Genomic DNA, 18,045 nt, shown 5'->3' on the forward strand with positions numbered 1-18,045 from the left:
AAATACAATATTTTTTGTTATGGAAAATATATTTCACAGCGTTTTAGATGCTACAATGACTTTACACTATACTTGCTTGTTTTGTCACAAACTGAAATTAGGTGAACTATTCAAATTTTAGCAGTCAGGAAGTGGCAGTGCAATTTCTGCATAGTGCATCTTTAAATGCATGGTAGTGTATGAGTATTTTCAAAAACTTTCCAAGTGTATTTCCAAATACATTCCAATATTCAACTACTGGTCTTTTCAAATAAAAAAAATATCTAAATACTTACTTCCAAATGTTTTTGAAAGTAATTGAAATACCCCAAATAGTTAGCAGTAACTGAAATACCCTGGTGTGTGTGTCCCATGTGCATGGGTGTGTGTTTGTCTGACTGACCTATGCCAGCGAACTGCGAGTCCAGTCCAAGGGTGAGCAGCATGAAGAAGAAGAGGATGGACCAAAGAGGAGAAATGGGCAGCTTGGACAGGGCATCAGGGTACGCAATAAATGCTAGGCCAAAACCTACACGCATGCGCACACTTTGTTAGTGTTTGTTAAGTGGCTATTGTGTCAGTAAGGTAAAGTTAAACACAGTACAGTGGTGTAAAGTGGTGTACTACTCACCTGCCTGGGCCACTTCTGATACAGGCTTTCCATAGACATGAGCCATGTGACCTAAGATGGAGAAGATGGCGAAGCCTGCAAACACACTGGTACCTATAGAGTGACATTAAACAGGAAAGGAAAAACAATGTACTGGAACACAATGAAACGTTGAAAGTGATCTTCAATGTATATTTTCTTCTTTATGATACCATTAGCATCCATCTGGTGCGTGTGTGGTGTTTGAGTCGTACCACAGTTGGTGAGGCAGACGGTCAGTGCGTCCTTGAACACATTGTTGTGGAACTTGTTATATGAAGACAGGGCCGTGACACCACCCCACGCTACTGACAGAGAATAGAAGATCTGTGTGGCTGCATCTCTCCACACCTGCCAGAAAGACCTACTATTTAGTTACTTCAGTAAGGCATGTGTATTTTGAGTTGACAGGTAAGAGGCTCTAACCTCTGCCTCGCCCAGTTTTGTGAGGTTGGACTGGGAGCCAATGTAGAACTCGATCCCGTCTCTGGCGCCCTCTAGTGTAACTCCCCGGATCAGCAGGATCAGCAACACCACATAGGGAAACGTAGCGGTGAAATATACCACCTGGGGACAGACACACATAAAAATATTAGAGACACACGCACATCCGAAAGACACACATTACAAAGACAGGACCAACTCAAACACTAGTGGTGAGCAGGTCAGCTCTTTGTTCGCCCGCAATTGCTAATAACCCATCCACAACCACCCGACTATATGTGATAAGTTTAAATCGGAGGCCCGCACCCGACCCTAACCCTCTAATATAGAAAATGTTGTAGGTTACCGTAAGGTTTTTTTTTTTGGTACTACGTTTGCCTGATTTCAGATATGTTTTTGCTTGTAACTTCCAATGTTTTGGTAGGCTATTTGTAAGTCAACTTGTCTATAATTAGATATGTGCAGCATCTCTTCTGTCATTATGTTGTCCAAGACTAAATAAACCCTTGCTTACAAAAATCTAATTGACATTGGTAAAGTTTTCAGTCATCTCTGATACTTCCATGGAGCAAAGACGTTTAGGGACCAGCAAGAAAATGAAATAACTAAAACTTAAAAGATGTGTAAAATTTCCAAATAATATCAGTTTGACCGGTTGTAAGGAAATAGAAAGCTGTGAAAACAACCCAACGTGTTTCTGATAAGATTTCAGTTCAGCTTGGATGCATATTTTGTGGTTGAAATACTATCAGCTTTTATGATGCTGATAAAGATAGCACCGCGACAGACAGTATCTAACTGCAGATTTGCATTCTCTCAAGATGCTGAAAGAAAGAAATCATATTTCTCCACTCCTGTGAGTATAAATGTTGCCTACATTTGCTGTATCATTTTACTGCAAGAAATGCTTAAATTCTGCAGGAGTTAATATTAAGGCTAAGTGAGAGGTTATAGACCTACAGTCAGTGTCCAGATTTCACTTTCCATTTAACCCATCAACAGCAGGCTACAATTCCCTTGACATGCCATAGGCCTATTTGAAGTCCCCGTCTTGTGACTGTGAGGCACTGTACAAATTTGACAATCACACATAACATAACCAGCACTGCTATCATCCTCTTTTACCACTTCAAATATGACTTTTCTGGCCCTCCCTTGTCTTTATTTTCAACTCTCCATTTCGCAGCTTTTCTCTAAACTCAGACATTGTCCTTTTTTTCCCTCCGTGGAACGACGTTAACTTGTCCTGCCCGTTCCAAATGCATTTGGCGACTGGCATGTAAGCTATTTGGTGCACGTACAGTTAGGCCCTACAGCTTATGCACTAATGCCAGCTAGCCTAAAATAATGAAAGGTATCGTTTTCCCTTTATTCAATATTTCATGACCCTAAACCTGCCCGCCTCGTGGATATAACCGCGGCGAATGTGGGTTGGTTATGAGTCAACCCGCACATCACTATCACACACACAAACAGGAAATGGGTAATACAGACTTTCCCTGAAGACTTGATGCCTTTGTAAAGGGCAGCAGCGATGAGCAGCCATCCCAGTAGCAGACAGAGAGCCAGATGCCAGACCACCGGACCGGTCTCATCCAGACCACTAGACCTTTGTAAGGCCACCAGGCTGGGGATAGACAAAGAGATTGTCTGACTGTAAGGTGGTCAATTTTACAGACAGGATCAGTTTCAACATAGCATTATAAAGACAACCTGGCATTCAACACAACCTGTGCAACCTCTGAAGTATTTTCAACTGAGTGAAATTCAAATAGAATAAAGTGTGTGTGTGCTACTCACTCCCAATACTGTTCGCTGGGGCTCTGTACTGGGATGCTGATGAGGTTTTCCTTTGGGCAAGTCTCATTCTCCCACAGCGTCATGTTGGCTGCAATTACTGGTTCACTCCAGTTGGCAGCTAGGGTAATGTTGCACACTTCTATAGAGGTCAGAAGCCATTGTCAGTGGTAAAGTTACATGGCACTCTGTTCAGGTTCACCTAGGTCATGTTCATTAAAGCATATCATGGAAAACATTAATGTCAGGTAATGGAAAATATTGGTCAAGGTTATTTTGTTTGGAGCCTAATTAACATGATAGAAGAGTAAAAGCTGTACAACAGGGAAACTTCACTACATCTTTAGATGTGACACTACATTATAAAACAGGTACCTCTAGGTGTGAGGCTACAGTTGCTGTTGGACCAGTAGAAACAGTCACTCCATGGCAGAGGGGACTGGAATGAGGCAAACATGTAGTAGAGACTGTAGGCAATGATGACGTTGTAGTAGATGCCTACTAACGTACTGACCAAAACCATAGCTACACCCACACCTGGAGAGGATAGGGAAAGGGAGAGTGAGGAGAGAAGGAGAGAGGGAGCAGGAATTGAGTTAGATGTAAATCAAGGCGGAATCTTCAATATTTGAATTTCAATTCACTTCCTGAATAGATTGAATCGTCACCATCCCTGATAGCAGTCACTTTATTGACAAGTTCTGTGAAGTTCCATCTTTATCACATACTGATTCAGCCGAAGGCAAACAGCCAGAACCAGTGCTTACTGGTATACTGGTCAACCGGTCACATTGTAGTTCCTCATCTTAAGATTTATCTAATCAAGGAAGTCCCATTGAGGAAAACATGATCTTTTCCAAGGAAGACATAACAGAGAACACATGATAAGTGAGACATTCTATGGTAGGATGTATCCGCCAAAGCACGCGAAAGAATAACTACAGTGGCAATGTACAAAAATTACACTGACCACAAATACACAATTCTAAAGATTTTACTGAGTTACAGTTCATATAAGAAACTCAGTCACTTTAAATAAATTCATTAGGCCCTAATCTATGGATTTCACATGACAGGGAATACAGATATGCATCTGTTGGTCACAGATACCTTAAAAAAAAGTAGGTGCATGGATCAGAAAACCAGTCAGTATCTGGTGTGACCACCATTTGCCTCATGCAGTGCGACACATATCCTTTGTATAGAGTTGATCAGGCTGTTGATTGTGGCCTGTGGAATATTGTCCCACTCCTCTTCAATGGCTGTGCGAAGTTCCTGGATATTGGTGGGAACTGGAACACGCTGTCGTAAATGTCGATCCAGAGCATCCCAAACATGATCAATGGGTGATTTCATTTTAATCTCTGTGCATTCAAATTGCCATTGATAAAATGCAATTGTGTTTGTTGCCCGTACCTTATGCCTGCCACCACACAACACTCATCAAATGTATTTATAAAGCCCTTCTTACATCAGCTGATATCTCAAAATGCTGTACAGAAACCCAGGCTAAAACCCCAAACAGCAAGCAATGCAGGTATAGAAGCACTCATCACCATGTGCCCGGTACAGTTGAAACAGGGAATCATTCGTGAAGAGCACACTTTTCCAGCGTGGCCATCGAAGATGAGCATTTGCCCACTGAAGTCGGTTAAAACGCCAAACAGCAGTAAAGTCAACGAGCAAGCTGATGAGCTTCCATGACACGGTTTGACAGGTTGTGCTGAAATTCTTCACTTGTGCAAACTCATAGTTTCATCAGCAGTATGGGTGGAAGTGAAAAAGCCGGATGTGGAGGTCCTGGGCTGGCGTGGTTGCAGGCGGTCTGCGGTTGTGAGGCCGGTTGGACGTACTGCCAAATTCTCTAAAACATTAAATTCTCTGGCAACAGTTCTGGTGGACATTCCTGCAGTCAGCATGCCAATTGAACACTCCGTCAAAACATCTGTGGCATTGTGTTATGTGACAAAACATTTGTGGCTTTTTGTCCCCAGCACAAAGTTCACCTGTGTAATGATATACCACACTTATCAGGTGGATGGATTATCTTGCCAAAGGAGAAATTATCACTAACGGGGATGTAAACAACTTTGTGCTAAACATAATAACAAAATTAGATGTGCTTATGGAACATTTCTAGGATCTTTTATTTCAGCTCACAAACAAGTATTACTAAGAAATTGCTTACATGCACATCCTAGAGCAGTGTTTCTTAATCCTGGTTCTGGGGATCCAAAAGGGGTGCACATTTTTGTTTTTGACCTAGCACTACACACCGGATTGAAATAAACAACAAATGTGAATCAGGTGCGTTGCGTAGTGCTAGGGTATAAAACAAAAACCAGGATTTGGAAACACTACCCTTGACAGTTTTATAACTAACCAATAGCAGTAGAGAAGGACTTGGTCCAATACGCACCATGAATGTGTTCTGTGTTTTGGCACATTCAGCAGCTAGAGGCCAGTCTGACAGAGTGACACAGTAACCCATTGGGCTTGGTAGGGTTATAGGTTTGCTCAGGGGCTGGGTACATACAGTAAATGGACTAGCAGCCTTATAGGGTTAGCCCTGGGGCTAGACTGATAGTTCCTCCAGCTCATACATAGAGTTTAGATTCAGGTCATATGGTTAACCATTAATACACTGCTCAAACAAACTTGAGACAATTGTCCTCTAAGGTCAATAAAGCTGATCCCGTGGTGTAATGGGCTGGCTGCTCACACAACATTCAAACAGAGAGTAGTAGCAAACACTCCCAAAATGTCTGAGTGGTGAAGTGAATGGATGAGTTCCTAGAAGTGGAAAGAAAAGTCATACAGCTGGTCCCAATTCACTCCTTAACCATTCCCTTTGGCCCTTACCCTTCAATGTCTGCAGATCTGAAGAGTCTGGCTAGGTATAAGCAGTGTAGTGGTGAAGGTTCCAAAAACATAGCTTATATCTTACATACTGTATCTGCAAACATCGAAGGGTTGAGACCAAGAGTAATGGGTAGACATTGAATTGGGACCGGTTTGGGCTTAGGTGGTAAATTAGGGGTAGAAGGGTTAGTCTTACCCTGAAATATGGGCAGAGCCCGCCACACATTGACAGGGCCTTGGCTGCAGAACTGACCAAAGGAACTCTCCAGGAAGAACAGAGGTATACCAGCAACAGCCAGCATTATGACATACGGGATGAGGAAAGCACCTAGAGACAGAGAGGACAGAAAACTTGACACTAATAACAAATGCAGGAATATGAGGTAGCCAGTGGATGGTGGGAGCGTATATGGGCTTAACTCCAATAATCTGAAATGAATCTTTAAGAATGTTCTGCCATGGTCTAGCTTATAAGTGATTATAGGGTAGGATTCCCAAATAGCGGGACAAAGTCGGCCAGTAGGTGATTTTATTTGGCCCCCCAAGTTCTGACACTTAAAATTATTTTGGGACATAAGACTAAAATCACCAGGAAATAAGCTTCAAGTGATTTTAATTTAGGAAATCTGTTGCCATGTAAACCCACGCATAAATAGAGGCATGTGAGCTTATCTAGGTTTTAAATGATTCCGTTTTTGTCAAATACGTGATCGGTTAGGATTTCTGCGGTCAATTTGCAATGTTCAAATTTAAACTCAGCAAAAGAAGAAACTTCCCTTTTCAGGACCCTGTCTTTCAAAGATAATTCGTAAAAATCCAAATAACTTCACAGATCTTCATTGTAAATGGTTTAAAACACTGTTTCCAATGCTTGTTCAATGAACCATAAACAATTAATGAACATGCACCTGTGGAACAGTCGTTAAGACACTAACAGCTTACAGACGGTAGGCAATTAAGGTCAGTTAGGAAAACTTAGGACAAAGAGGCCTTTCTACTGACTCTGAAAAATACCAAAAGAAAGATACCCAGGGTCCCTGCTCATCTCCGTGAACGTGGCTTAGGCATGCTGCAAGGAGGCATGAGGACTGCAAATGTGGTCAGGGCAATAAATTGCAATGTCCATACTGTGAGACGCCCAAGACAGCGCTACAGGGAGACAGTGTAACAACACTGTCTCCCACGTGTAACAACACCTGCACAGGATCGTTACATCCAAACATCACACCTGCGGGACAGGTACAGCATGGCAACAACAGTCCGAGTTACACCAAGAACGCACAATCCCTCCATCAGTGCTCAGACTCAGCCTATTGCGCACAGAGAGGCTGAACTGAGGGCTTGTAGGCCTGTTGTAAGGCAGGTCCTCACCAGTCATCACCGGCAACAACGTCACCATTGGGCACAAACCCACCGTCGCTGGACCAGACAGGACTGGCAAAACTGCTCTTCACTGACGAGTCGCGGTTTTGTCTCACCAGGGGTGATGGTCGGATTTGCGTTTATCGTCAAAGGAATGAGCGTTACACCAAGGCCTGTACTCTGTAGCGGGATCATTTTGGAGGTGGAGGGTCCGTCATGGTCTGGGGCAGTGTGTCGCAGCATCGGACTCAGCTTGTCGTCATTGCAGGCAATCTCAACGCTGTGCATTACAGGGAAGACATCCTCCTCCCTCATTTGGTACCCTCCTGCAGGCTCATCCTGACATGTCCCTCCAGCATGACAATTGCACCAGCCGTACTGCTTGTTCTGTGCGTGATTTCCTGCAAGACAGGAATGTCAGTGTTCTGCCATGGCCAGCGAAGAGCCTGGATCTCAATCCCATTGAGCACATCTGGAACCTGTTGGATCAGAGGGTGAGGGCTAGGGCCATTCCCCCCAGAAATGTCCGGGAACTTGCAGGTGCCTTGGTGGAAGAGTGGGGTAACATCTCACAGCAAGAACTGGCAAATCTGGTGCAGTCCATGAGGAGAAGATGCACTGCAGTACCTAATGCAGCTGGTGGCCACACCAGATACTGACTGTTACTTTTGATTTTGAGCCCCCCCCTTTGTTCAGGGTCACATTATTCAATTTCTGTTAGTCACATGTCTGTGGAACTTGTTCAGTTTGTCTCAGTTGTTGAATCGTATGTTCATACAAATATTTACACATGTTAAGTTTGCTGAAAATAAACAGTTGATAGGGAGAGGACGTTTCTTTTTTTGCTGAGTTTATAACTATGTTCCGGCCCCCGACCATCTGCTCAAGGAAAAAAATAATTAAAAAAAATCGGCACACGGCTGAATGCAACTGGGGACCCGTTATACGGTATTGCGTTACTATTGAACAGGTGTGTCATTAGTGCACACTAAGCAAGCTTAGGTCACTGTGTATGTGTGTGTCAGTGGAGGCTCCTTCTCAGATGAAGGGGAGGACCATCCTACTCAGTGAATTTCAGAAAAACCTAATGTCAACATAAGAAAAACTATACTAAATATATTAATGTTACCAAAATGATTAAAACACTGTTTTGCAATGAGGGTCTACAGTAGCATCAACAGCACCTTCTAGGGTAGAATAATAGTGTAGGTGGAGGAAAAATATATTTTCCATCCTCCTCTGGGTACATTGACTTCAATACAAAACCTAGGAGGCTCACGGTTCTCACCCACTTCCATAGACGTACACAGTAATTATGATGACTTCCGGAGGACGTCCTCCAATCTCAGAGCTCTTGCAGCATGAATTGACATGTCCATCCAATCAAAAGATCAGAGAATTAATCTGGTAGTGAAAGCATAAGCTACAGCTAGCTAGCTAGCACAGCAGTGCATCAAGTGTGGTGTGTTGTTGACTCAGAAAGACAATAGTTGAACAGTTTTAAACAAATTCATTTCTTAAATTAAGGATAAGCAGTTCATTACCTTTCACTCACTTAGCTAGCTAAGGCAGCTAATTTAGCCTACTCAACAACCTGACTCAAACAGCGAGGAATGCCATTTATGTTAGCCAGCTGGCTAAGGCAACCCAACACTGCAACTCTTCCAAGTCAAGGTAAGCTTTCGGTTTTAGTAATGTATTGCCGCCAGTGCCTGCCAGTCTAACTGCTAGCTGTACACATAGATTGGATTGTGGGTTTACTAATGCATTAGTTCTAGTAGGCCTAGCTATGTTGACTATGACAATAGCAAATATGGTACGTTTACATGCACACTAATAATTTCATATTAAACTGATTATGGCACTAGGCAGATTATGCAATAGTCATATACACACACAACTTTACTCTGCTTATCTTAAATCGGCGTAAGGTAAAAATCTAAGTAAATAAATGCCGATTAAAACCGATTAAAACTGGTTTGCTAAGTAATCTTTGAAATGAGTAGGACATGTAAAAATATCTTTAAAAAAGAAGAAAAAAAGCATTCCAGCAGTGTATTTGTTCTGTGCGTGTGCTTGCACCTGCCAAGCACACTGCCCTCTTTAGGGCGAGTGAAGTGTGTTGGGCGCAACAATGTACAATACTGTACAAAGGTTTGGGGTCAATTAGAAATGTCCTTGTTTTTGAAAGAAAAGCAAATGTATTTTGTCCATTAAAATAACATCAAAATGATCAGAAATAAAGTGTAGACATTTTTTATGTTGTAAATGACTATTGTAGCTGGAAACTGGCAATAAAACTGGCCTTCTTTAGACTCGTGGAGTATCTGGAGCATCAGCATTTGTGGGTTTGATTACAGGCTCAAAATGGCCAGAAACAAATAACTTTCTTCTGAAACTCAGTCTGTTCTTGTTCTGAGAATTGAAGGCTATTCCATGCAAGAAATTGCCAAGAAACTGAAGATCTGGTACAGTGCTGTGTACTACGCCCTTCACAGAACAGCGCAAACTGACAAACCAGAATAGAAAGAGTGGGAGGCCCCGGTGCACAACTGAGCAAGAGGACAAGTACATTCGTGTCTAGCTTGAGAAACAGATGCCTCACAAGTCCTCAACTGGCAACTTCATTAAATAGTACCCTCAAATCCAATCAAATTTTATTGGTCACATATACAGTGGGGAGAACAAGTATTTGATACACTGACAATTTTGCAGGTTTTCCTACTTACAAAGCATGTAGAGGTCTGTAATTTTTATCATAGGTACACTTCAACTGTGAGAGAAGGAATCTAAAACAAAAATCCAGAAAATCACATTGTATGATTTTTAATTAATTAATTTGCATTTTATTGCATGACATAAGTATTTGATACATCAGAAAAGCAGAACTGAATATTTGGTACAGAAACCTTAGTTTGCAATTACAGAGATCATACGTTTCCTGTAGTTCTTGACCAGGTTTGCACACACTGCAGCAGGGATTTTGGCCCACTCCTCCATACAGACCTTCTCCAGATCCTTCAGGTTTCGGGGCTGTCGCTGGGCAATACGGACTTTCGGCTCCCTCCAAAGATTTTCTATTGGGTTCAGGTCTGGAGACTGGCTAGGCCACTCCAGGACCTTGAGATGCTTCTTACGGAGCCACTCCTTAGTTGCCCTGGCTGTGTGTTTCGGGTCGTTGTCATGCTGGAAGACCCAGCCACGACCCATCTTCAATGCTCTTACTGAGGGAAGGAGGTTGTTGGTCAAGATCTCGCGATACATGGCCCCATCCATCATCCCCTCAATACGGTGCAGTCGTCCTGTCCCCTTTGCAGAAAAGCATCCCCAAAGAATGATGTTTCCACCTCCATGCTTCACGGTTGGGATGGTGTTCTTGGGGTTGTACTCATCCTTCTATTCCTCCAAACACGGCGAGTGGAGTTTAGAGCAAAAAGCTCTATTTTTGTCTCATCAGACCACATGACCTTCTCCCATTCCTCCTCTGGATCATCCAGATAGTCATTGGCAAACTTCAGACGGGCCTGGACATGCGCTGGCTTGAGCAGGGGGACCTTGCGTGCGCTGCAGGATTTTAATCCATGACGGCGTAGTGTGTTACTAATGGTTTTCTTTGAGACTGTGGTCCCAGCTCTCTTCAGGTCATTGACCAGGTCCTGCCGTGTAGTTCTGGGCTGATCCCTCACATTCCTCATGATCATTGATGCCCCACGAGGTGAGATCTTGCATGGAGCCCCAGACCGAGGGTGATTGACCGTCATCTTGAACTTCTTCCATTTTCTAATAATTGTGCCAACAGTTGTTGCCTTCTCACCAAGCTGCTTGGCTATTGTCCTGTAGCCCATCCCAGCCTTGTACAGGTCTACAATTTATCCCTGATGTCCTTACACAGCTCTCTGGTCTTGGCCATTGTGGAGAGGTTGGAGTCTGTTTGATTGAGTGTGTGGACAGGTGTCTTTTATACAGGTAACGAGTTCAAACAGGTGCAGTTAATACAGGTAATGAGTGGAGAACAGGAGGGCTTCTTAAAGAAAAACTAACAGGTCTGTGAGAGCCGGAATTCTTACTGGTTGGTAGGTGATCAAATACTTATGTCATGCAATAAAATGCAAATTAATTACTTAAAAATCATACAATGTGATTTTCTGGATTTTTGTTTTAGATTCCGTCTCTCACAGTTGAAGTGTACCTATGATAAAAATGACAGACCTCTACATGCTTTGTAAGTAGGAAAACCTGCAAAATCGGCAGTGTATCAAATACTTGTTCTCCCCACTGTACATGGTTAGCAGATGTTAATGCGAGTGTAGCGAAATGCTTGTGCTTCTAGTTCCGACCATGCAGTAATATCTAACAAGTAATCTAACAATTTCACAACAACTACCTTATACACACAAGTGTAAAGGAATTAATGAGAATATGTACATATAAATACATGGGTGAGCGATGGCCGAACGGCATAGGAAAGATGCAGTAGATGGTATAGAATACAGTACATACATATGAGATGAGTAATGTAAACATTATATAAAGTGGCATTGTTTAAAGTCACTAGTGATACATTTATTACATCCAATTTTTATTATTAAAGTGGCTAGAGATTTGAGTCAATATGTTGGCAGCAGCCACTCAATATTAGTGATGGCTATATAACAGTCTGATGGCCTTGAGATATAAGCTGTTTTTCAGTCTCTCGGTCCCAGCTTTGATGCACCTGTACTGACCTCGCCTTCTGGATGATAGCGGGGTGAGCAGGCAGTGGCTCGGGTGGTTGTTGTCCTTGATGATCTTTTCTGCCTTCCTGTGATATCGGGTGGTGTAGGTGTCCTGGAGGGCAGGTAGTTTGTCCCCGGTGATGCATTGTGCAGACCTCACTACCCTCTGGAGAGCCTTGCGGTTGTGGGTGGAGCAGTTGCCGTACCAGGCGGTGATACAGCCCGACAGGATGCTCTCGATTGTGCCTCTGTAAAAGTTTGTGTTTTTGGTGACAAGCCAAATTTCTTCAGCCTCCTGAGGTTGAAGATTCATCACCACGCTGTCTGTGTGGGTGGACCATTTCAGTTTGTCCGTGATGTGTATTCAGAGGAACTTAAAAACGTTCCACCTTCTCCACTACTGTCCCGTTGATGTGGATAGGAGGGTGCTCCCTCTGCTGTTTCCTGAAGTCCACGATCATCTCCTTTGTTTTGTTGATGTTGAGTGTAAGGTTATTGTCCTGACACCACACTCCGAGGGCCCTCACCTCCCTGTAGTCCGTCTCGTCGTTGTTGGTAATGAAGCCTACCACTGTACTGTCGTCTGCAAACTTGATGATTGAGTTGGAGGCGTACATGGCCACGCAGTCATGGGTGAACAGGGAGTACAGGAGAGGGCTGAGAACGCACCCTTGTGGTGCACCAGTGTTGAGGATCAGCGGGGTGGAGATATTGTTACCTACACTCACCACCTGGGGGCGGCCCATCAGAAAGTCCAGGACCCAGTTGCACAGGGCGGGGTTGAAACCCAGGGCCTCAAGCATTTTTTAAATTTATTTTTTATTTCACCTTTATTTAACCAGGTAGGCAAGTTGAGAACACGTTCTCATTTACAATTGCGACCTGGCCAAGATAAAGCAAAGCAGTTCGACACATACAACAACACAGAGTTACACATGGAGTAAAACAAACATACAGTCAATAATACAGTAGAAAAATAAGTCTATATACAATGTGAGCAAGTGAGTTGAGATAAGGGAGGTGTAGACAAAAAAGGCCATGGTGGCAAAGTAAATACAATATAGCAAGTAAAACACTGGAATGGTTGATTTGCAGTGGAAGAATGTGCAAAGTAGAGATAGAAATAATGGGGTGCAAAGGAGCAAAATAAATAAATACAGTAGGGAAAGAGGTAGTTGTTTGGGCTAAATTATAGATGGGCTATGTACAGGTGCAGTAATCTGTGAGCTGCTCTGACAGTTGGTGCTTAAAGCTAGTGAGGGAGATAAGTGTTTCCAGTTTCCGAGATTTTTGTAGTTCGTTCCAGTCATTGGCAGCAGAGAACTGGAAGGAGAGGCGGCCAAAGGAAGAATTGGTTTTGGGGGTGACCAGAGAGATATACCTGCTGGAACGCTGAGATAAGGGGGGACTTTACCTAGCAGGGTCTTGTAGATGACCTGGAGCCAGTGGGTTTGGCGACGAGTATGAAGCGAGGGCCAGCCAACGAGAGCGTACAGGTCGCAGTGGTGGGTAGAATATGGGGCTTTGGTGACAAAACGGATGGCACTGTGATAGACTGCATCCAATTTATTGAGTAGGGTATTGGAGGCTATTTTGTAAATAACATCACCGAAGTCGAGGATTGGTAGGTTGGTCAGTTTTACATGGGTATGTTTGGCAGCATGAGTGAAGGATGCTTTGTTGCGGAATAGGAAGCCAATTCTAGATTTAACTTTGGATTGGAGATGTTTGATGTGAGTCTGGAAAGAGAGTTTACAGTCTAACCAGACACCTAGGTATTTGTAGTTGTCCACATAAGTGATGTTGGACAGGCGGGCAGGTGCAGGCAGCGATAGGTTGAAGAGCATGCATTTAGTTTTACTTGTATTTAAGAGCAATTGGAGGCCACGGAAAGAGAGTTGTATGGCATTGAAGCTCGTCTGGAGGGTTGTTAACACAGTATCCAAAGAAGGGCCAGAAGTATACAGTATACAGAAGCATAATGATGAGTTTGGAGGGTACTATGGTGTTAAATGCTGAGCTGTAGTCAATGAACAGCATTCTTACATAGGTATTCCTCTTGTCCAGATTGGTTAGGGCAGTGTGCAGTGTGATTGCGATTGCATCGTCTGTGGACCTATTGGGGCAGTAAGCAAGTTGGAGTGGGTCTAGGGTGTCAGGTAGGGTGGAGGTGATATGGTCCTTGACTAGTCTCTCAAAGCACTTAATGATGATGAAAGTGAGTGCTGCGGGGCGATAGTCGTTTAGCTCAGTTACCTTAGCTTTCTTGGGAACAGGAACAATGGTGGCCGTCTTGAAGCATGTGGGAACAGCAGACTGGGATAGGGATTGATTGAATATGTCCGTAAACACACCAGCCAGCTGATCTGCGCATGCTCTGAGGACGCGGCTAGGGATGCCGTCTGGGCCGGCAGCCTTGCGAGGGTAAACACGTTTAAATGTTTTACTCGCGTTGGCTGCGGTGAAGGAGAGCCCGCAGGTTTTGGTAGCGGGCCGTGTCGGTGGCACTGTATTGTCCTCAAAGCGAGCAAAGAAGTTGTTTAGTTTGCCTGGGAGCAAGACATCGGGGTCCGCGACGGGGCTGGTTTTATTTTTGTAGTCCGTGATTGACTGTAGACCCTGCCACATACCTCTCGTGTCTGAGCAGTTGAATTGCGACTCTACTTTGTCTCTATGCTGACGCTTAGCTTGTTTGATTGCCCTGGAGGGAATAGCTACACTGTTTGAATTCGGTCATGTTTCCGGCCGCCTTGCCCTGATTAACAGCAGTGGTTCGCGCTTTCAGTTTTGCTCGAATGCTGCCATCAATCCACGGTTTCTGGTTGGGGAAGGTTTTAATTGTCGCCGTGGGTACAACATCACCGATGCACTTGCTAATAAACTCGCTCACCGAATCAGCATATACATCAATGTTGTTCGACGTGATCAAAGCAATCTTGAAAAGTGGAATCAGATTGGTTGGACCAGCGCTGAACAGACCTGAGCACGGGCGTTTCCTGTTTAAGTTTCTGTCTATAGGCTGGGAGCAACAAAATGGAGTCGTGGTCAGATTTGCCGGAAGGAGGGCGAGGGAGGGCTTTGTATGCGTCATGGAAGTTAGAGTAACAATGATCCAGAATTAGTCCAGCCCGGGTCGCGCATTTGATATGCTGATCAAATTTAGGGAGCCTTGTTTTGATCCATTGTCCTGGGTGGTGGACCAAACAGAGGATCCGCTTCGGGAAAGTCGTGTTCCTGTCTCAACGTCAACAGTGAAGAGGCGACTCCGGGATGCTGGCCTTCTAGATAGAGTTGCAAAGAAAATGCCATATATCAGACTGGCCAATAAAAAGAAAAGATTAAGATGGGCAAAAGAACACAGACACTGGACAGAGGAACTCTGCCTAGAAGGTCAGCATCCTGGAGTCGCCTCTTCACTGTTCTGGTTAGAGACAGTTTGCTTTGTTCTGTGAAGGGAGTAGTACACAGCACTGTACCAGATCTTCAGTTTCTTGGCAATTTCTCACATGGAATAGCCTTCATTTCTCAGAACAAGAATAGACTGAGTTTAAGAAGAAAGTTCTTTGTTTCTAGCCATTTTGAGCCTGTAATCGAACCCACAAATGCTGATGCTCCAGATACTCAAGCAGTCCAAAAAAGGCCAGTTTTATTCCTTCTTTAAATCAGAACAAGTTTTCAGCTGTGCTAACATAATTGCAAAAGAGTTTCCTAATGATCAATTAGCCTTTTAAAATGCTAAACTTGGATTAGCTAACACATTGTGCCATTGGAACACAGGAGTGATGGTTGCTGATAATTGGCCTCTGTAGATATTCCATTTAAAAATGTAAAATAATAATAATAATTAAAATCCGCCGTTTCCAGATACAATAGTCATTTACCACATTAACAATGTCTACACTGTATTTCTGATCAATTGATATTATCTTAATGGACAATTTTTTTTTGCTTTTCTTTCAAAAACACGGACAGGTGACCCCAAACTTCTGAACGGTAGTATGTCTTAGAAGTAGTTTTCACATAAAACGTTACATGTCCGAACTCAAAATCAAATATGCTTCCCAAACATAACATGTTCGCTGTGGTAGAACGTTTATTTTGATTACCGATTTTTTGCATTTATCAGAGTGCCATCAGGTAGCCTGATTTCAGATGTGTCCATGTAAACAGGATTATTAGGCAAATCGTTGTTCTTGCAAAGCGTGTAAACTTTTTAAATCAAACTTTTAAATTAATCTGACTATCCACAATAGTCGCATTATTGTATGCATGTAACCGCACTCGATGTAGGCTGTGCAGTGGTTAGCAGTTAGGGTATGAAGGTTTGACTTAGATACATATTTTCACCTGGTCACAGACAGCTGTTGTGTTGTGCACTTAACACCAAGCAAAGGGAAAAGGTGAGAGGAGAGAGAGCGTAGATCCGAGAAGGAATTATTCAACAAGCAAAGTGATGATGCTGTATGTGCCTGCTATGAAGGTGAACGGGTGATCAGGGGTGGATTCATTCCACCCATTCTGTTGCAAAACATTTCTTAAACAGAAGGAAACGGAACAAAACGGGATGAAACTATCAGAATTTGTCCAATAGAAACTCTACTTTTAGATGTTCCGTGTTGCCACTGTTTGGACTAGTGACTACAGCCTAGATCAGCTAGATGATGGCAAGAGTGTGCAAAGCGGTATTGAATGTTTCACCATCCGTCACCTTGATTAGTCAAATTTGTCTCTCAACCTGTTGTAGCAACCTCATGATGGGTATTGGGCAAATTCAAGTATCATGTAGTAGACTAAACATTGAGCTGGGTGAATGGAGTATGAATGACAGTCATCCAATAGGCTGTAATAGGCTCAAAAATCATCATCCCTAATCTTAAACTGCACCGAGACCCACTGGTGTGTGTGTGTGTCCACTTACCTCCTCCATTCTTATAGGCCAGGTAGGGGAACCTCCATACATTCCCCAGACCCACAGCATAGCCAATCATAGACAACATGTATTCCCTCTTATTGGTCCAGTTCCCCCGGTCAATATTCTCATCTTTGCTGCCCACATGGGAGTCCTGCTGCTGCTTCTCATGGTCATCCTTAACCTGTATCACAGACAGCCAGACAGACAACGCAAGCACGCACATAGTAAGTGAGAGCATATTTCATAAAGTTTAGAAGCCAATGTCAAGCCATTATTACAAACATGCAACACACTGGATTTCGTTTTCATTAATTTACAGTGAATAGCATCCCAACCGTGACAGAGAAGTAGGCTATACAGTTAAATTCTCAATTCCAGATTAATTTGAATTCTACCTGTTTGTTATTTGGACCGCGCAAATAATAGCATATTTACCCATTAATCGCTTCATACACTTTATGCGTTTATCTTTATAAGTAGGCTAACCTCCTCCCCAGTTAAATAAATAAAAAGGCAGTCGTCAGAATGAAGTTGCTTTGGTCAAAATATCGTTCCTCCCGCCAACAACCATGATTTAATTAACTGCTACACCAAGACAGTTGCATATCATCCTACCATGTCAGTGGCCGCGGGGTTTTTAAATATTACGTCTGTGAAACTGCTCCAATATTTCCTAATTTTGCTGCTGTTTGTCACATTAAGAAGTGATGTGATGAGAAGCGTTTGTTTGGGACAGACAGGTACACAGTTACCTAAACTCCCGTGAGCCTGACACGCTCGTCTCTCTAGCCAATCACCGCTCTGATCCCGAAATCATCTGCATTACCCGCGTACCAAATTATAGCTTGAGTGAAACGTTTGAAACCGCGTGCGCCCGCATGCGTGTGTGTGTGCATTTGCGCGTGCGTGTTTCCAACTGGTTTAGCAACCAGAGTGCTAAAACATACTGTACCCATAGTATTTTCTTGTAAATAGACCTAAATCGTTCATTATTTTGTCCTCTTTCAGATATGACTAACTATTTCCAATGGTGTAAAAAGTACCCAATTGTCATACTTGAGTAAAACTAAAGATATCGTAATAGAAAATTACTAATGTAAAAGTAAAAGTCACGCAGTAAAATACAACTTGAGTAAATGTCTAAAAGTGTTTGGTTTTAAATATACTTAAGTATCAAAAGTAAATGTAATTGCTAAAATATTAATTATTCCACATTCCTTATATTAAAACCAGAAGGCACGATATTCTTGTTTTTTATTTTTATTTACATATAGCCAGGGGCACACTCCAACACTCAGACATCATTTACAAACGAAGCATTTGTG

General features: G+C 43.0%; 1 protein-coding gene across 1 annotated transcript in view; it reads right to left on the reverse strand.

Moving 5' to 3' along the window:
* slc6a14 (solute carrier family 6 member 14) overlaps positions 1–17,467 on the reverse strand; it is a 30,606-nt gene extending 13,139 nt beyond the window's left edge. The window contains exons 1-10 of the mRNA XM_071336178.1: positions 17,336–17,467; positions 16,727–16,901; positions 5,928–6,059; positions 3,245–3,406; positions 2,873–3,011; positions 2,567–2,699; positions 1,055–1,195; positions 844–979; positions 611–703; positions 383–508 (exon numbers count right to left, since the gene is read on the reverse strand). Of these exons, the coding sequence (XP_071192279.1) occupies positions 383–508; positions 611–703; positions 844–979; positions 1,055–1,195; positions 2,567–2,699; positions 2,873–3,011; positions 3,245–3,406; positions 5,928–6,059; positions 16,727–16,901; positions 17,336–17,338 (1,240 nt within the window). The 5' untranslated portion in view covers positions 17,339–17,467. The remainder of the gene's footprint in view (positions 1–382; positions 509–610; positions 704–843; positions 980–1,054; positions 1,196–2,566; positions 2,700–2,872; positions 3,012–3,244; positions 3,407–5,927; positions 6,060–16,726; positions 16,902–17,335) is intronic.
* Between the last annotated feature and the right edge of the window lie 578 nt (positions 17,468–18,045).

This window comes from Salvelinus alpinus, chromosome 12, assembly GCF_045679555.1.
Source record: "Salvelinus alpinus chromosome 12, SLU_Salpinus.1, whole genome shotgun sequence".
NCBI lineage: Eukaryota > Metazoa > Chordata > Actinopteri > Salmoniformes > Salmonidae > Salvelinus > Salvelinus alpinus.